Source organism: Stigmatopora argus, chromosome 14 (genome assembly GCF_051989625.1).
Source record: "Stigmatopora argus isolate UIUO_Sarg chromosome 14, RoL_Sarg_1.0, whole genome shotgun sequence".
Taxonomy (NCBI): Eukaryota; Metazoa; Chordata; class Actinopteri; order Syngnathiformes; family Syngnathidae; genus Stigmatopora; species Stigmatopora argus.
In genome coordinates, this window is record NC_135400.1 from 9,196,477 (window position 1) to 9,217,312 (window position 20,836).

At 39.3% G+C, this 20,836-nt stretch overlaps 2 protein-coding genes across 3 annotated transcripts in view; one reads left to right on the forward strand and one right to left on the reverse strand.

The window, feature by feature from the left end:
* prkcab (protein kinase C, alpha, b) overlaps nt 1–19,603 on the reverse strand; it is a 47,259-nt gene extending 27,656 nt beyond the window's left edge. For both annotated transcript variants that reach the window (XM_077619603.1, XM_077619602.1), the window contains exons 1-2: nt 19,297–19,603; nt 19,198–19,229 (exon numbers count right to left, since the gene is read on the reverse strand). In XM_077619603.1, the coding sequence (XP_077475729.1) occupies nt 19,198–19,229; nt 19,297–19,466 (202 nt within the window). In that variant the 5' untranslated portion in view covers nt 19,467–19,603. The remainder of the gene's footprint in view (nt 1–19,197; nt 19,230–19,296) is intronic.
* Nucleotides 19,604–20,067: 464 nt separating this feature from the next.
* The window catches only part of cep112 (centrosomal protein 112), an 88,843-nt gene continuing 88,074 nt past the window's right edge, over nt 20,068–20,836 (forward strand). The window contains exons 1-4 of the mRNA XM_077619604.1: nt 20,068–20,193; nt 20,263–20,346; nt 20,466–20,571; nt 20,648–20,832. Of these exons, the coding sequence (XP_077475730.1) occupies nt 20,472–20,571; nt 20,648–20,832 (285 nt within the window). The 5' untranslated portion in view covers nt 20,068–20,193; nt 20,263–20,346; nt 20,466–20,471. The remainder of the gene's footprint in view (nt 20,194–20,262; nt 20,347–20,465; nt 20,572–20,647; nt 20,833–20,836) is intronic.

A 20,836-nucleotide genomic window follows, 5' to 3' on the forward strand; every position in this document is an offset into this window, starting at 1 on the left:
CCGCTCTGCTCGTCCACTCTCACAAGTAGCCTCAGAAATTGTTGATATGCATAGTTCTAATGAGCATTTTGTTTTTGTAATAACGAATCCTCGCGCAAGGGCAGATCAGAAGCTAATACTCTCCGGGAGATGAATTTCCCAATGGAGTGGAGGATAAATTAATCTTTTTCACTTTTAAAGAGGAAGTATGAGGGAGAGGGGAGAGATGAACAGCTCAGCAAAAACAGTTACCCTGGTGCTTGTCATTTTAATGATAAACGCGCCACCAAAATAAACTGGAGATGCAAGCTGGATGTAGCCAAAAAGCAAGTGGAGCAAACATACTTAAACAGAATAAAGAAGACACAAGGCCCAAATAACAAACAGCTTAAATGGCAAAAATGAACTTCTTGGCAGAAACTTTTGTAAACGTACGCTTGGAGAAAACAAGGATTTTTTGGACGTCGATGCTTCTACATATGCCTTTTGTTTAATTTGATTGCTTTTATTTCATATTTGATTTCGTCCTATGTACCATTGTTTTATAGGCTTATAGTAATTTTATTCTAATATTTCCTATTGTTATGTTGGTGTACAACACTTTGTATTATTCAGGAAAAGACGTGGAGTTGATATGCGGCAAAATAGAATTCAATTTGAAAAGAGCTGATATTGTCAGGGCAAAATTCTCCTGTAATTTTCATTCATTTCTAACATAAAATACAGTATATTTTTTCAGACATTTACCTCTGCTGTTTTTTTAAACACTATTTTCCTAAATACACCTACAAACTCTCAAATCCAAAACATATGAATATACTTTTGTATAAAATACTGCAAAAGTCCTCTGAAAACTTATCTATATATATAGTAAAACAACCATTGAAATTTAAGGCATGTTAGTACTGAGCTATCTATTGTGTTTTTAAAGTTGTATTCTCTCAAATTAATCAGACACCATTCAATATATACGTAGAAGGTATGGATATAACTTGATATAAAGTATTTCATATTCATTTCAGTCCCATCCATTTGGAATGAGAGAATTTCCAGTTCAAATGGATCGGACATTTATTGCCATCTATAAAGCCTAATGAATAAATCTAAATAATGACGAGAAGTTGAGCTATTGACACAAATGTTATTGCATCCCTTGTGACCCACATGCTCCCACCAAATGTGATTTTTGGGCTCCTTAAGTCTAACAACAGATGGAAGACGGTTGACTGTATGAGAACACTCCCACAAGCAGCAACCCTTTTAATTCTTCTGATGATTCCAACAGAAAAAACTGATAATAACCTCATTCTAATCCTTGGGAAAAGTCAGTTTTTCCTCCCCGGTTCTTAAGGGAAAGCTTTACAGTGAAGATCCGGCTCGTTACCGAAATTTAGAAAAGCATTTCAATTAAGAGGAAAGGAGAAAAGAATGAATCATCCTCCCTTTTAGTATGATGTTTAAAGAAGGAAAAGGATTCATTGTCACATCTTCTGCACAGTATGTGAAGCAGGAGCTCTGATTTCTATCTCGCCATTAATCAATTGCTCCTTAAAACACACATGCACTCTCGCGGATTTGACACTTGCTACTGGGATCTAATTATGGGTGACCGATATATTGCTGAATTTGAAGCCTGAAATCTGATGTTTCTTGGAAAACTTCAGAGTAGCCGTGGGGAAATTACTAACGTCACAATGGGACAGGACATTTGACACAGTGTCCTTGACCAATTACTGTGATACCTCCAATGAAATACAGACTCTGCAACCTCTTTATAAGATGATTCTGCTATATAGAATCCGTGCTTAGTAATCCACTTTTCATTTTTAAAGGGAAAGACAACAAACACCATATGCATTCCATCAGAATCTTTTTTTACTGAAATGAAGAAAAAAAACTACGATGTGTAATGATGGAGAAAACTCAAACTGTTTCTAATTTAGCTCATCAAAAGCAAATATCACAGGTTGTTCACCCTTTCATGTGATGCCATTAATACCCATTTTCATATGCACCTGTGCTTGATTGTATATGTGGGTATAAATGACATCACAAAATGGTAAGCATTTTAAAAATATTTTAGACTGTAGTCACGGATTAAGTAAATATTAATGAAAAAATTAGTGATCCTCCGGGAAGCAAGATTTGTGGTCAATATTTGTAGCAGAAGACCCCAAATTACAACCATACAAAGTCAATAATACATGAAGAAAATTAAAAGTTGGATCTCGCATACCATATATTTAATTTAAATGTCTGCGATTGGCTTAAAACCGGTTGAGGGTGTGTTTTTGTTGATTTAAAATTAAATTTATCACTCACAATGACACTAAATATGTTAGTAAATGTTCATGTAATGCCATTATTTGTTTGTATTTTCCAGAAATGCTTTGAGGTTATCATCTACAAGTGTAAAACGTACTTCCTATTTCAATTTAGGCTTCATGGCATCATGATGTCAGCATAGTGTTAGCATTTTGGCGCCATGGAGACACTAAGTAAGCAGGGAAAGCCTTTTCTTGGCCAACCTTGCAAAGTCATTCAGATTTGAAGGCGGGGCTGTCTGAATCCTATGGAAACAACCGAGGGCTGGCTTTGAGGGACCATGCTTTAGTGCTTGTGACGGCGATGGACGTCCATTCCGTTTAGACGTGAAGAAGCTGATTAAAATCGCTGGGCAGTGAAAGAGTTAAAAGAAAAAACAATGTTGCATTTGGACGTGCTTCTCACTGACTCCTTGTCAGGGCTAATGAGTTGAATTTTCAGCTTGTTCTGTATACAAAACATCTGAGTCACACAGGACACATCAAATGTGAAATTTAACAAGCAAGCACATCTTTTTAGCTGCTTATTTTTAAAAATGTGTCGTAGGCAACAAATTTGGTATATTTTCTTTTTTATCCTGAGCCTGGGTAAGGCTGCAAAAATATTATTTTCATAGTCAACTATTTATTCATTTATTATCATTCATTCATTTTCTGAACCGCTTTAACCTCACAAGGGTCGCAGGGGGTACTGGAGCCTATCCCGCTGACTTCTGGCACGAGGCGGGGGACAGCCTAAATTGGTGGCCAGCCAATTGCAGCAGTCAAACTTCCTTAAAAATTGAAGGTATTCAGTTTTGAAACTTTTAGCACTAAAATGTTAAATAATATCTTAAAACATATTCCGTCTCCTTCAATGGTTGCGACAGACGGAACATCCACTTTCTTTTTCAAAACAGTTCCTACTGGCACTTTCCCAGATGGTTTTGCACGACATTTGTCAAACAAACCATCTGTTATGTCAGATTTACTTTTACACAAAGCGACAAAAACGCACCTTCACGTAGTCCCCGTAAATTATACGACAAACTAATAACATTATCTTGACAAGTCCGAGGGGAGTCGGAGGAGAACAAAGTAAAGACGGTGGTCCATAATAAATCTCCTTGATGACTCATGCGGCGACTGAGGAAGTGAAAGTGGTGTAGCTCTCCGCAGATGGTGGCGTCCAAACATTGAGTGTGCGAAATGGCGGGAGCAGAAAGTGACACACTGACATACTGTATCGTCAGGGATGTTAGGATGAATTATGCTGAGCTTTTTTTTGTTTGTTTGTTTGCACCAGCCTAATTGCCGAGATAAGCGCATTAGGACGCAGTTTATGCAACCACGACACTTCCTTATGTGTTGCTATTTACGCAAGACTGAAAACAACAAAAACGTCATTATGCATCAGGCTTGTGTGTTGAATACTTAAAAAACCTTGCACATCACAAGGTGGCGGAAGCACGAACCCCGCCTTTTTCAGTACCAGCTAATCTGCTCAAATTAATAAACTACCAAATTATAGCCATAACACCATTATGGCTGTCCTCCGGGAGAAAATTTATGGTCAAGAGAGATATGTTCAATACCCTTAGAGCACATGTGTCAAAGTGACGGCCCGGGGGCCAAATCTGGCCCGCCGCATCATTTTGTGTGGCCCGGGAAAGTAAATCATGAGTGCCGACTTTCTGTTTTAGGATCAAATTAAAATGAAGAGTATAGATGTATATTAAATTTCCGGATTTTCCCACTTTTAAATGAATAATTGTAATTTTTTAATCATTTTTTTCTGTGTTTTTAGTTCAAAAATCATTTTGTAAAATCTAAAAATATATTTAAAAAAGCTAAAATAAACAATGTTTTAGATCTATAAAAAACTGAATATTCAGGGCTTTTAATCAATTTATAAAATAAATCTAAATATTATATCTAAAATGGTCCGGCCCACATGAAATCGAGTTGACGTTAACGCAGCCCACAAACCAACCCGAGTCCGACACCCTTGCCTTAGAGTCATAACCAGTCATTCCAATCCCCCACATGCATTGGAGCAAAACAAAGTTTCTTATCTGAGATGCAAAGGAAGATGGCAGGATGTGTTTGTGACCTTTGGAGAGAAATGCAATTTCTTCTAATTTTAGAAAAAAATAATTACATAGTATTTAAAAAAAAAAGACCATACAGATTTGAAAGAATGTGTAAAATAAATGATGCAGGACTTTGACTTTCTCCCTTCAGGTGTTTCTGGTATAAAACACCCCACTTTTCTCCCTGTTGTTTATTTTTAGAAGCAGATTGGAACAGAGAGTGCTGAGGTACTGGAGTGAGCGGAGACATTTTCTTTCCACCTGGCCAATGTAGATTTATAATTACACAGGTGTTTCGGTGTTGATACACACGTAGAAACATTTTACACGCCTCTGCTTGAGTTAGTGAGTGAGTGTTTGAGAAGGAATGAATGATGTGTCCAATGCCTTTTCTGTCATCAGCTTGTGAGTGGTGGAAAAAAAAGATGCAAGAGTCATACAAAGAACGAAGAACCTGAGTCGGATTCTCATGAAAATTTGAGGAGTGGAAGGGTGAACCTCACAGAGCAAGCGTATCTGTTTACCATCTCGACCACTTGCACTCAACAGCGGCTTGGCAGTGAACCTTTTAATCAGGGTGTGAAAGTCCCCAAAAAAATATGTGCAAATTAAAGCACACACATACACAAATTGGTGTGTCTTTTTGTTTTTGTTTGGGTTAATTAATTTAATTTTGTGTAAATCAATAAAGAAAAAAAACTGGTGGCATGGTGGTTCTGTGGTTAGCATGTCCACCTCACAGTTCTAAGGTCGAGGGTTCAATCCCAAATAGTTCATCCCAAAAACATGCATGTAAACTGGTTAAAATGTCCCTACCTATCTGTGTGAGCATGGAATGTTCTTTGCACGGTGCCCTGTGATTGGCTGACAACCAATTAAGGGTCTCCCTCACCTACTGTCCAGCACCCCCGCGACCTTGTGAGGAGAAGCAGTATGGATAATGAAATATGGCTGACATCAGCCAATCAGTCATGTTTTTTAATATATTCTTCATTCTGTACGTTGATAAAAAGTTGTATTTATATCCTAAGTTTATCTGTTAAGACAAACTATAAAAATCAAGTTTAACGTTGATAAGCGGACAATGCGATGAAAAAAAAGCTGAACCACCCTTCAAATTCAAAAACTCACAAAGACTGACCTTAAAAGCATTCATAAAATGCTCGACAAAGACCACCAATTTGAATAAATGCACAATACTCAGAGAGAGCAAGATAAAGTAGGCAAAAAGAAAAATTACGTTCCTCCTTTACACAGAGCAGTACAAGTTCTCAAGGATTTTGTGTTTATCTCTCAATCATCCAACACAACCTCAACATTCAGCTGTCTGAAAAGTGCTCAAATCAAATCCTTGTAAGAGGATTGCGTGGTTTGCCTTTACAAAGAAAATAGAGACGGAATAAAGTAACGAGACAGGACTTTCGTTATCTATTTGTGAATGAGAATCTGATGTTAATCTTTCTAGCCCTTGACATGTATGCATGTATGTTTGTGGGGGGTGAATTATCTGCATGTTTTGACATAATGTATAATTTTTGACACAAATAGATTAATACTTACCTTGGCCAAAACAAAATTTATAATGTTTGGAACTCGTCTGACTTGCTCAATTAAAAGGCTTTTAACGAATAATGTAGAGGTCGAAAGAGAATCTGAAATGAAATGTCTTGGTGTTGTGATAGATGAGAAACTGGAAAGCTCACATAAACAACATTAGAGCAAAACCTGCAAGGTCAGTGGAAATTCTGCATAGAATCAATTTTTTTTCCTGAACAATTCTAAATTACATATTTTGTATTGCACTTTCATCTCTACGTCAAAATCTTCACTACAATTATCCACGCAATGTTGACATGCCTTGGTAGTTATTAGCTTGGGTGCCTGTCTTCAGATGTTTGATTATGCGTGTCCGGGTAGCTCGTTAATGCAGATGACGATTGCCGCGATGGCATCCTTGGGGTGCTTTTTTTTCCTAACGAGCGTTTGCCTTCCCAGTTTCGAATCAGAGAAATGACGAACTTCTCACAAAAGACCGTCACCCACATCTATACTTTCATGGGCATAGGATGATAAAGCACATTTGCAATTTATTATCTGTTATTTGTTTTTCATTTTCATTTCTGCACTATAAGGCGCAGATAAAAGACTTCAATTTTCTCAAAAGCCGGCATTTCGCCTTATATATGGATCAATATTGGTTAATCATTGTATGAAATTCCCTATAGCACAGCTCCATCTAGTTGATGTATAACACAACTCCTAACAACTACTACTATTACTACTATCACAGCACTATCTAGTGGATGTATGACACAATCCCCTACTACAACTACTACTACTACTACCACCACCACAACTACTACTACCACCACCACAACTACTACTACTACCACCACCACCACAACTATTACTACTACCACCACCACAACTACTACCACCACCACAACTGCTACTACTACCACCACCACAACTACTACTACTACTACTACCACCACAACTACTACTACTACTACTACCACCACCACAACTACTACTACTACTGCATTCTATAATTCGGTTCGCCTTATGTATGAAACAAATTTTAGGAAAAGTCATTGATTGAAGGTGTCCCTTGTAGTGCGGAAAATACGGTAATTTAATAACTCCATAAAGGATGTCCATTGTGAAACCTGATGAGTTAGTTGAAACAGGTGCAATGATTCATTAAAATTTCATACTGGATAATACAACAGAAGTATTAAAATAAAGTATTTAAATCGACTACATTAACATTCACATGGGTTATGTCATTCTTCTCCTTGTCGTAAATCCAAGTTGAAATTTTTAATTTATCTAATATTCAATTAATCTCGCGGTTAACCTTCCCCTTTCATAATACATTAAATATGCAGATGCATTCAAGAATGGATCACTATAGTACTGTTTTGTATTCCAAATCCACATGGGGTGGCCTGGATAAATTATTTCTATCTTCAGGTGGGAGTGTTTGGCTGGCAGACATTTATGACTCACACAGTAGATAAAATGACAAAGCATCATGAATCAAACATGACTGTGTGAGTGCACATGCACAAACACATACACTATTATGGTAATGCTTGGACACATTAGCACAAAGCCCGGCATATTTACTTGTGTTGCTGTCAGTCAACATGGTACTTGCTATTAAAACAAAACAGATATATACATATCATTAAAGTGATGAATTACCTACAAAGGTTTTGGGCTCAACTCCTTTGTTGCAAGTATCAGATGCCACAATGTTAGTAACATAATGCGTCTGACTAATTGTGGGGCTTTGAGACAGTTTTAAGTCTGGCACAGTTCCACTTGGACAAAATTAGAGCCTATCGTAAGTGACACGTGGTGACGACGGGAGGCGATAACAAGCAGGCATGTAAACTCGAATTCCCCCAAAAAAGCACAAACCTAATTATGCGTAAATGCTGTAAGACGGGTGGGGAGGGGGGTTAATACATTGCTTTACGGCTTCTAATAGCATAGCCTATAGAGCAGGGGTTGGGAACCTTTTTGACGAAGAGAGCCACAAACTATTCATATTTTCAAATGTTATTCCTTGTGAGCCATACTACGAATTTAAAAGTCACAATACATACATACATACATGTAAACGTGTGCCTTTAAAAAATTTTTTTTTGTAATTTCGCCACTTTTAAAGTGGAAAAAACTGAATATTTTTTAAAAGATTCTTATGCTGTTGCTAATCAATGAGAGGGTGCATTCCAGAAGAGTCTACTGCAAAAAAAATGAAGATTAAAGCAAAAAAAAAAAGAAGAAGATTAAAGCAGTTCTAAATGTAATATCTCAGTTCTGTCAACAGCGATTTCCATATTTTAGCTCACAGGTTAGCAAAGAGCCAGATGCACCCATCAAAAGAGCCACATGTGGCTCCCGGGCCATAGGTTCCCTACCCATGCTATAGAGAGTAGACAAGGGAGAAGTCCAATTGTGGTACCTGGGGACTGTCTGCATTTCTCAACATATGCCAACACTGCTTTAATGAGCTCTATCAACTATTATTATTTCATTTTTAATATTACTCTGAGAACAACTCCCTTGCTTACATATTGGGGCTGCCATGTTCAATGACATTTAATCGACACGTCCACTTCAACAGGGTAGCTGACAGGGATGTTTTAATAATACAAAATGTGATACTTGACTAGTATAAAAAGAGCAATTCAAAACCCAGACGTCATATAATCAACTGAAATGCTGTAGAATATGTCATCTACTTTAAAGGAAATTCACATAAAAACCTCTTACATCACCATGCACTGTCAATGACAAACACCTCACCGGATGAGAGAGTCCATCATTAGCTCAAACTCCCATGTCTAACTTATATCAGTTGCGTTTGAGAAAACGGTGTGAGACTTCTGCTTGAACATTAACTCCACATGACATTTCTTTCTGGAGGTGCCCCGGCTAAGTAGCATGAATCAAACGCGAGCTCATGCAATAGTATGATTCATATTCATATCGCTCGGGCGAACAAACAGTACACAAAAATTACAATGAATCATTCTAACCTTTGGCAAGTGTGGAAAATCCGATAGTAAATCAGAGGAAAAAAATGTGCGAAAAGTATTTTGCTGTTATACATGCGCAAAGACACGAATATTCATGCACAAATGATGAAGCTCTGTCTCTACAGAAGAAAGGGCATATGAGGTGCTGTCATTTGGGAGCTGAAAATTACACCCAGCATGGAGACAGGCACGCATTTACACCTAGACTGCTGGAAAAAATACTCTAATTTGTTGTCTATCAAAGGTGTATGGCTTAGTATTTATTTTCGCAACAAAAAAACTCCTGACAGATTATGAAACTATAAATAAAATGTTCACTTTAAGGTTGTATTTTGCAATTTCCAAAGAGACATGCGTGCAGTTTTGGATACCCAGGTACTGTTTAAAAAAAAATGGATTTATCTTTAACACAACTTCATTGAAGGGCAAAACTACTTCATATTGTTTTGTGCACTTGCAAGCAAACTCACTGAGCAGTTTCTAAACCCTCAAAAGGACCACTTTTTTCATAGCATGAAAAGTGCAAAGCCCCAGAGAAAGGCAGTCATGCTGTATTGAGGTCAAGAGACTTGAGCCAGAAAACCTGGCCGCTGTGAGCAGAAAGCAATTGGCTCGACTGTCGTGTTGCTTCAGCAGCTTTAATGCTGATTCACAACACTGGACGCACCGAAGGACGTGAGGGAAAGAAGCGTGGCCGCCCTCATCACTCTGGATCTCTGCGCTGAGCTAATTGGCTCAGTTAATCCACACGCTCGCATCCACGCCCGTGCGGAGCCTTTAGTGGGGCGGCTGCGGGGCAGGGCTTCTACCATTTAGAAGAGAGAGGAGGAACCCGAAAGAAAGACAGCAGCTGTGTTGAAATGGTATTTTCTGCAAGCTGCTTTCAATTAACATGAGCAACATGTTATATTGATTTATTTTGGTCAACATGTTTAACTCCCTGGCAGCCAATTTCTTTCAGTTCATTTTGACTGATGAATGGAACCCCAATTGGATTGAATGGATAGATAAATGCCCAATTCATTTTGACTGGGAGATTTTTGCCAGCTTCTCCCAGTTAAAATGAACTGGATGTCTACTGCCGCAAAAGGCCGTGAATGAGTTAATTTATCAAATTGGTCAGAAATTATAACACAGAACTGAAATGCAAATTATGAGAAGAGGAAATTGTTCTGGGTCCATGAACTTCACCTTTGTAAGTTCGGTATGACAAATTAGATATCAAAATATTTTTGGGGTGTTTTTGTTGATAAAACTTTGAGCAGAATGACTTTATATTGTAAATACGGGTGAGATGAGCTTTAAATGAGAATTTCAGATGGTGTGCCTTGAGGTTTTTGCAATGCAAAAAGTGTGCCACAGCTCAAAAATGGGAATGGGAAACAGACAAAAGTTTGGATAGATTTTGTGGCAATTAAAATGAGCAGCAGAAAATATATTGATAACAGAAGTTGGTTCCAAAAGACAGAGACAACGAAGCCTTTGTAGCATCCCATCTCTTTTCGTTGCGCACCCTTCAATTTATTTTGATTGCTTCCAAACAGTGTTGTGACTATGCTGGTGTGATGAATGCATTCGCATGATTAACCCCTCCTTTCAGATCCGATTCCACTCACCTACTTCCTTCTGGCCCCGACTGCCTCTCTGGCCTGCCCGTACAGATGGAAGGCCGCTTTCTTTTATACTTTACATTCCACCGGGATGGACTCAGTCGGTTGCCGTCAGACAAGCTGTCGACTGTATAAAATTTCATGCGAATTACAGTAGGGAAGGGCAAACAAATCAGAATGTGCTTGTAATAGCCACAGGAAAGGTTGTTTTGTACAAAATGCAGAAAGCATATTCATTACAAATGTGTTGGGTTTTTAACTAGAAGTGTCACTAAGACAACAAATAATAGCATCAAAGACAAATTTTGATATCTAGTTCTCATCACTTTGTCATGGGAAATATATTCCATAGGTTCCTATGGGGAGTTTGGATGTTCTTCCCGGGCTTGCGTGGGTTTTCTCTGGGTACTCAAGTTTACTCTAACATGCCAAAAACTTGCTTGGTAGGCTGGTTGAACAATCGAAATTGCCCCTAGGTATGAGTGTGAGCGGGAATGGTTGTCTGATTCCTTGTGCCCTGCAATTGGCTGGCGACCAATTCGGGGGGACCCCTGCAAGGTGCCTGTAGTTATCTGGGATAAGGGCTGAAAACAAGACAAAATCCAAGACACACACCCACAAGAGATTTCCTCAGTGAGACCCCGCAGAGCATAATTGCTGATCAAAAGTTGAGGGATGCCAAAATAAACATGGTGGCATATAACTGATTCTCCCCTGTGGTGCCTGTTGCTATATTTGCTCCCATTAGAGCAGGAAGGCTGGGAACGATGAGGACGAGACTCCACCGTGACACCTTCAATTACAGACTCAGACAAAATCACCTCAGTTCTTGCCAGAGCATATTTATAACCACAATAGTAAACATTACCACATTACCATTAGGGTTGCTGACATATTATATATAGGGTGCATTCAAAAATTCATTCTCATAGATTAGTTATGGTGTTAGACTGAATTTCCCAAGTACTACACAATGTCTAAAGTTACCGATTTACTGTTTGTATATTACCAGCATCTTTTTGTTACTCAGCCTGGATTATATCTGTTTGACGCATTAGATTTTGCATCTTAGTTTGCAAAAACTAACCCCAGAGGAATGTGCATTACATACGTATATTCCTATATCTGAGTGACTATATGATCATGATTGATAATATTCGATAAAATGTGACTAAAATTTGTATGGCAACACCCAAGAACAGCTGATCTTACATCTGGCTAATAAGTCGATCATGAACAAAACAACAAAAATAACAAACAACAACAACAAATAAAGTCTTGCAGTTGTTGAACGTTGTAAAATGGGTCTGACTGACAATAGTCACTGAATTGATTTAGGGACTGATTTACTAAAGGTTTGAATGTGCAAAAGTATATGAATTCAGTCTTCATTGTGGCATAATGTTCCAAGGTCTGCCATTGACAGCAATATTGAATGATGGCTGTCGGCGCTCCCAGTCAAAAAAGGATTAGATGTCTATCACTGTCAAAGACACCCACTAGGTTGAGAAATTCTCCCCCAAGTCTGTCAAGCATAGATATTCTCAGGATTCTATTCAATTAACACCTGACTAGCATCCTGGCATAATTGAAGCTGACAGCATATGGAACGGGGGAAAAAACAAATTCGGATATTTTGACGAGTTTACAGCATGGAATGTGTGTGTTCCCTGTGATGTCGACAGATGGAGTAGAAGCTAAAAACAAAAACAAAAACAAAAAACACGAAAAATGGAAAGCCAGCAAGGTGTGATAATGACAAAAAGCTGTGGTTCGGTTGCTTACTGAGTGACCCTCAAATGCACACACGTGCAAACACTCGGCATCCACACACAAAACGCACATACGCTGGCTTCCAACACCACGGGAGCAGGAAGGAGAAACACAAGCTTCAGAAAATTGGCACACACATTCTGTAATCCCCCCACCCCTCCCCTGCATCTTTGTCCTTGTACAGAAATAGCAGAAATATTACTCTGAGGCTGGTGGAGTCCCATGTGTCCATGTGAGGCTGCCACTCCATTCATTGTGTCTCTTTACAGTGCTAGATAATGCTTTTATCGGTGGTTTTATCTCAGATTATTATATACTTTTAATTTGGATTTTTTTGGTACATATTATGGAAAAACAAGATTTACATTTACAGATATACACCAATTCAGATATGTTCAACCAGCCTACCCTGCATGTTTTTGGGATGTGGGAGGAAACCAGAGTAGCCGGCAAAAACCCATGCAAGCCAGGGGATGACATGCAAATTCCACACAGTGAGGACCGACCTGTGATCGAACCTTCGACGCCAGAACTGTGAGGCCGACGCACTAACTACTTGGCCGCCAGTCCACTATTTAGCCACCCTAAAATTAAATAAGTTCAAAGAAAAAGATCCAGGCCAAATAAGTCCAACAAAAATTATAAATGTATTTAGGTGATAGAGACGGTGCCCATTAATGAACCTCTATTAAAACACAATTCATACACATAAATATGACGGATTATTGCAAAAATTGTAGCCTTAGTACAGTAACAGAAAAGAGATGAATCCATGCAAAGTGTAGGTCAAAAGTGGTTTTGCTCAATGTAGTGTTTTATGGCCAAGCTCTTTTGAAATGGATTATATTATAATGTTTCTGCCTCAATATCGAGAAACACATACTTATACAACATAATCTACTCTACAATGGCATTCATTTGCCAGTGACCTTTGTAAAGATGAATAGCACCTTTCACTGTATATATACATAGGGCATATATTGTTTTTATGGTCTTGCTACATATAAGCCTGCTAAATCACCACCAGACTCCTAAGTTATTACGATTATTACAACCAATATGTTCTTATTACTTTCAGTGGTTGGGGCCTCAAGCATCCTGGCGAAATGAGTCTCATTTACACAGCACTCTATTTATTTCATATGGGTCAAGACTAAAAATCTCTTCAAGCTAAAAATAGCCGCAGGTATAATCACCTCTGAATTCATTAAGCACAGCTGGAGAGAGGCGGCACGTCCAAGTGAGCTGCTCATCCCACTTTAACTTTCCCCTGAGGCAAAGCAATACACAAACACACACACACACACATATACATACACAAACACACACACACACAGAACTAATTTATTGATCTAGTCAACGCCAGTGTAAGATGTGAGGTCACACCTAGGACTCCATCCTCCATGTTGTTATGGCAACAGAGGGATAAGGTGGAGAAGAGTTGAGATCATTAATGGAGTTTAATGTCTCATAATGATCTTTTGGTCTTTTCTATTTAGTTTTGTGGCTCTATTATTGATGATGAAACAGTACTGTGACCCACTGAGATTAATGGCACGCAGAAAAACATGTTGTGTTAGTTGTAATTTGCCTTAAAATATAAAAATACATAAACATGCTTTTCATGTACTCCCTTCGTGAGTTGGAATTACTGTAATATTTAGTATTTTTGTAGCCCTAATAGAAAATATTGTTTTTAAATGATTGGCTTCCATATATGCCAATAGACAACCAATCCATTCTAATTGGCAGGGATTGGCTGCCAACGATCGCTTGATTGAAATAAAGCACACTTCTGTTATAAACGTATTCTTCAGGAAAAAAAACAGTTAATTTAGGATTAATTGTGGGTTAGATAGCATCATGTGTTCTTGTTACATTCATTTGTTTTACTTATTAGTGGCTTGGTGACGTTGCCACTTTGGATGTGTTCTGAGTCTTTGGGTATTGGCACGAGTGTTCCATTATTCAACAACAATTTGAGTTTCTGAGTGTAGCAGAGTGCATCTTCGGATGCACCTTTAACTTTGTAGCTACTTTTTCTGAGAGAGAGTTATTTACGGTACAGGTACATGATGACGTGTTGTCCATGACCCGTCACAGATTTTGGAGGGTAAAAAAAGAATAAAGATATTTTACTACAATAAAGCTATCTGAGTTTGTTAGGCACTATTGGGAATTCATCGCAAAGCTTTGCAGAAAAATAAGTTAAGGCCAGCCATGAGTGCTTTTTAAGAGTTTAAGCCGCCAGGGTTAACTCTGAAAGTCAAGAGCCCCAAGTTTATTAAACACACCAGTTTGTGGAAAGTCAAAGTAAAGTGGATTTGATTTTTTTCAGCTTTGTGCAGTAATTGTTGCAAACTGGTTTTAAAGTGTTTCCGGTCCGGCTCTGAAAACAACACTCTCTAGCTGACATGAATGAGGAGGTTGCTACTGTGAGCATAGAAATAAATAAACAGATTGCAAAAGGAATAAAGCAATTTTGGAATAAGCATATCAAAAGACTGTGTTCGTTTTGCTTCCTTATTTCTTTGTGTCTTGACAAAAACACAGTGGCAGCTCTACCGACAATTAACAACCCACTCCCGGCTGAGTAATGCCACCCAAAAAGACCTCTTTTTAATGTCACAAGATGACATTGCGTTATACAAGCACAACCCAGTGACATGATCTGCTTAGACAGTTTGCTAAAATGAAATATTGCACTTGTGGCAGTCGCTGCGGAGCGGAGAAAAGGGGATGACAGGAAAAATCCTCGTGGATTTGGCGCTCCGGGGGGCACAGTTTGGTTCATCATGGAGACATTCATATCCGATCCAATGCGACCGTAGAAATGAAAGCAGGATTTCCCATTGTGAATCATCATTTCAGTATTATTCGGAAAACAAATTAGATATCCCAAGGTTTTCCAAGGAAAATGCATTCCCCGGGCCATACAAGCACCAATACCATGTTACCTGGGAAGGATGTACAGTAGCTCGGAAAGACGAAACAACAAAAAAATGAGTATGCGGGTATGAAAGATTTCAGGACAAGACAGGCCCTGTGCGTGAGAAACTCTGAGTCACTTACACTCATTTTGGGAGAGTGGTGCTGAGATAGGGAGGAAGGGGTTGTGCATATGCGGCTTAAACATGGCACTTTCCGGGCTACTGAGCCCGCAGGCTCCTGCAAAGCAGAGGGGACTCACGGACGCGTGCTGACACACAATATGTCTTAGGTTGCTTACCAAGAAGAGACTTTAACAAGAAAAAACACACACACCTAGTATATTGAAGTTGCCTTTGGAAGTAAGAGGTCAGGTCAAAATTATTCGTGACCGGATGTTTGGTCGCCGGACGTTTGGTCGCTGGACGTTTGGTCGCCGGACGTTTGGTCGCCAGGACGTTTGGTCGCCCAGGTGAATATAATTTTGAGAGCTGGTTTCAACAGTAGATATTTAGATATTAAACTATCTCTCTCATGAATATAATTTTGAGAGCTGGTTTCAACAGTAAACTCTCTGTCATATTGTCAAACATCCGGCGACCAAACGTCTGAGCGACCAAACGTCCGGCGACCAAACGTCCAAGTACCAAATTATTTCAACAGCTTTTAATTATTTTTCCCAAAATTCTAACTATAATTGCATTGCCCCAAACAATTATTTCGAGAGTCGACTAATGATTTTGTTGGTATAAGTCTAATAATCAGCTAATCTATAAATCACATGTTGTTTAAAGGTACTTTGGGTTCAGAAACAGATGTGAGAGGCCTGGTCACAAGCACAAGACTAAAAAAAATCTTTTGAATCCCAAATTTTGATTAGATAATGCCTACAGAAAATGCAAACCCTTCTCTCATCCCACAGTAATCATCATCCTCTCATCATTTTCCTCTCCCCATCTTAGCCAGGGGAGTTTTAAATAAGCCCTCTCTGGCGAGCAGCCAGACCAGGAGCGATCCTTTCTTAATGCTGACATACACGATAAGATGGTCTTGTGTCACTCCCTCCTCAGGGGCTCTAAATGACATTCAGGTCCTTGATTTAAAAAAAAATCCTACCAGGGCGGTTAAAGAGAAGCAGTGCATGATAAATTGAAAAGCGCAGTTCCTTCGATGAGGTCTCACTTTTATTAAGCTTGAAATAGACTGGCGAACATTTTTTTCTGTTAGCTAGGGCTGCAACAACAAATTATTTTGATAGTCAATTATAATCACCGATTTAACATGGGACTACCACTCAAAATGGATTGGAATGCCTGCCATCCCAGTTGAAATGGATTTGATGTAAACTGTCAATGGCAGTGAATGAGTTAATCATTTTGTGATTGGTCCATTAATTGGCGAATATTCACATACGTAAATTTGTTGTTGATTCTTTTGATTATCGGACAGTTGCTGATTATTTCTTAAATTGTGATCCTATTTGGCATCAATGTTTAACATGGTTGAAGACTAAACGATAGCTCTTATTTCCATTCTTTCAGCAGTGTCTTTTACCACTTTGACATTTTACCGCATCTCTTCCCATGTTGAGTCCACTCGTGTCCAGCCGGTTTTCTTGTTTCCAGACATAAGGCCCTCCTCTCAACCCTCCAGATGGCACTGTTATTCCCTACAGACGGTGAACTTCGATGCTATGTGGGGGTCGGAAAAGTGCAACAGACAGCTAAGAACAGTCCATGGAGGAATTCAAAATATGGCTTTCATACCGTACATCAGGGAGGTGTCGTTATAAATATCCGACATTGTAAAATTGATATTCAAAGAAAGTAATCTGAGAGATGATGAAGCATAGGCTAAAGAATAACTCCTTAAAAAGTGCCTCACAGGAGCCAATCCCGATGAACTGTGCAAGAGGCAGAGTATCAATCAGGAATAGAACCGGTCTTATACAAGGTAACATTGAGAAACATCCAAATCAACACTAGAAACAGAATCTGTGTTAACATTACAACCTACTGTTAAAACGCAAAATATTTTTCAAAATCATTAATTTATTCCCCGAATTAAAAGTTCAGGGGCTAAGTCATTGAAATGAAAATTTTAACTGCTGTAATGTATTCAAATGCTCCACGGTAAAGTTACATGCCAACAGACAAAGTCATATCCAGGATTATCTGGAATGTCAGAAGCCAGGAATTAAAAATAAATCCTTGGAACTCTGAAAGAGTACACTGAAATGGAGCTTTTATGCTTGTTAAGGGCGTTATCGTGCCTCCGAGCTGAAGTCTCTTATGTGATGTTGGTGCAGCCCAGGTCCACCAAGCATTTCCCTGGCACAAGGATTGGCAGCATTGGGCAAAAATTACAAGCAATTATTTGCAAAAAAAACCCTCCACATGTCTTGAACAAAGCAAACCCATCTATGTACCTGTCCCTAATAGTTTTTTATGCAACTCAGCAACAGTGTAAAACCATTTACACTGTTAAATTTGTGTTTACACTAATGTATATGAATGATAAACAATCCAATTCTACCACAACGTCTACAAAGTCCTCAAAATGTGCAAAAAAATTGCCCCAATTGTTTCTATGGGTGTCCTACTTCACTCAAAAGATCTGAATACAACATGTATTTCAAATGATAACAACCACAGGCAAATTTATTCGACAAAAAAATAATCATTGCAATTGTTCCTGCAATTACTCACGGTGTCTTTGTCTGCGGGTGAAACATTTTACAGACAAAATGATCTCCATCCTCCAACCAAGGAGAAGAACACATCACCTTTTTCACAGCGGCAAGCCATGATTGCCCTGGGAACGGCGAGGCACGCAGCCTACACACATATTTAAGCGCTTAAAGAAAGCTGTTTTAATAATCGATTAGGTAAAAGGATGAAAACAACCTAATAGACCCAGTGATACCTATTACAAAAGGCAGTATGAAAAGGAACAGCTATTAAATGGGATAAATGTCCAATACTTTTGGACTGGGAGAGGCCAGCAGAGAGAAGTTGTTTTTTGTCAACAACAAAAATCAGTCATAGTAATGAGTTAATTTTCTGAGCCACTTTATCCGCACAAGGGTAGTGGGGGGTGCTGGAGCTTATCCAGCTCTACTACCACCTGGCCAATCGCAGGGCATGAGGAGACAAACAATCATTCAGGCTCATACCTAGGAGCAATTTAGAGTGTCCAACAACCCTAACATGCATGTCTTTGGAATGTGGGAGGAAACCGGAGTACCCAGAGGAAACCCACGCGAGCCCGGGGAGAACATGCGAACCCCACACAGGTGGAGTGACCTTTCCAAATTGTCCCTAGGTAACAGTGTGTGCATGGATGATTGTCAGTCTCCATGTGCCCTGTAATAGGCTGGCAACCAATTCAGGGTGTTACCTGCCTGCTGTCCGTTGTTGGCTTGGCTCTAGACCCCCGTGACCCTCGTGTGCATAATCGGCTTGGATAATAACTAAATTAATACTTTCACGGTGTAAAATTTGTGGGGAAAATCCACCGCTACGAGCTGTCCGACCTGCATACCCATCTGATGCTGTGTGGCCCAACAACTTTCCAAGAGATGCCAACCCACCCAGTGATCCTGCTTAGGTTCAACAGGCCGGAGGACAGCCTGAGGACAATGACAAAAACGAACGAACTGGAACAAGTATTAGGACCAGAACCAGGGGACCCACCACCACACTACATGATCCATTCTAGAAATGTGTACCAGTGACTGAGCTTTGATCTACTACCATTATGACAAGAATCACTATAGAGGAAAGTATTTGTCATCTTGTGACATCATCTCATGTATGGAGGGAATTAAATGACAGTTTTCCAGTGATCTTTACAAAAATAGAAACTTGCATCACTTTGCTTGGAAAATGAGACACAGTGTTCACTGAAATGTTACCTTTCAGGGTGTGACACCTTAAAATCATGAGTGAAAGTTTACCTTGACATTGGAATCCCTGTTTTCCGAATCCCCTGCAATGTAAACAAACGAGTCAGCCTCTAGAATTTTCGTTTAAAGCTGGAAAAACTCTACACTCACCATATGAAGTCCGTGCAGTGGCTGCAGAAGGTCGGTTGCTTGAAAAACCTTGCAGTAAATTTGTGATTTTTGATTTCGTGCACGTTTTTCTGTCGCAAAGCACCTTTACGGGCGAATCTGTTACCGGCCCCGGCGGAGTCGTTGTAGTGTAAAAGGTGGTGATCTGCCATTATGAAAAACAAAAGTACACGGCGTCAACTTGTGTGAAGTGACTGCCTCTTCACAGCTCTCGTCAAGTGATGCTGTTCCCGATGGAGCCCTCTTGGCAGCTCGCACGCCTCCTCTCTGTCTCACCCGCTGAAAGCGCTTCTTTTTCATTCAGGCTGACGGTAGACATGACGCATTCAATGACTGTGGAAATTTTACTTTCAAACCTAGTTGCACAAACTCCATCAGGAAGCATTGAAAGAAATTTAACCATAAAAACTATTGTAAAAGAATAGTATTGTCTAATAAATTGAAAGTTTACGTGATTATAATTCATATTAGATTTAAAAAAATAAAAATTAAAACAGGACAAATTGTCTTTGAAGGCGGCTTGCCACCGTCGCTTTTAGTGTTCTTCACTTGTTGTTTGACGCCACGATGTGGTGAAAACTAGTACTACAGCCAAGTTTTACTCAAAACAAATATGCAGTTTGGTTACGTACTCTTATCTTACACCACCACGTTTCATCCACGGGCTCAAGGGTGAAAAGTACTATGTAATCGAATATTAAGTCACATTTGAGATGACGGCCACCTCGTGTATGCAAAATTTGGAGCCGAGAGGTGGGAGGGGAGGAGAATGAAACACACGAAGAAGAAAGTTCCCATGGCGACTGTCAAGGATATCGGAAGTGGCGTCAAGCGCAGACGCTGAGATTTTGAATCGGATAGAGCACCGCACTCCATAAAGTAAGAAACAAACTAAATTCAAGTTTTTTTTTTTGCAAGTTTATTCCTTTTTTGGTTCCTCTATTGCAGCCGATGGTGCAAAGAACGTTTTTCCTCACTTCCTTCCTGTGTGCTTGTTAGCACTCACGTGCTGCAGATTTTAGCGTGTAAACGGTAAATATACAGCAGACTCTATTTCAGATAGTATTGTTATATCCTTAGCGACTACTACGGAGTTTTTCACATTTGTAATCACCGCAAAACATTAGCTATGTTTTTTGTTTTTGTTTCAGTACATCATGCACAAAAATGAAGAGTCGTTGGAAAGCCTAAACACAGAATTTAATACTTTTGTTCAGGAGATGAAACCACATGTCCTTAAACACCCCAACAAGACCGGTAAGAATGTAATTAAGTCAGATTTCAATAAATCCTTTTAGTGTTTCACCATGCACTGCATGTTTGTTCATACCAGAGCGACAGCACTGTGCCCTGTGGATAAAGAAGTTGTGTGATCCGACAACATCAAGTCTTTCAGGTCACAAGAACCGCAACCTGCATTCCCAGATGCTTCTCAACATGCTTAAAAGAGGCGTTCTGGAAGGCCCATTTGCCAGCAAACCACAACCTGGCAGCCTTAAGAATCTTCCCACTTACATGGTCA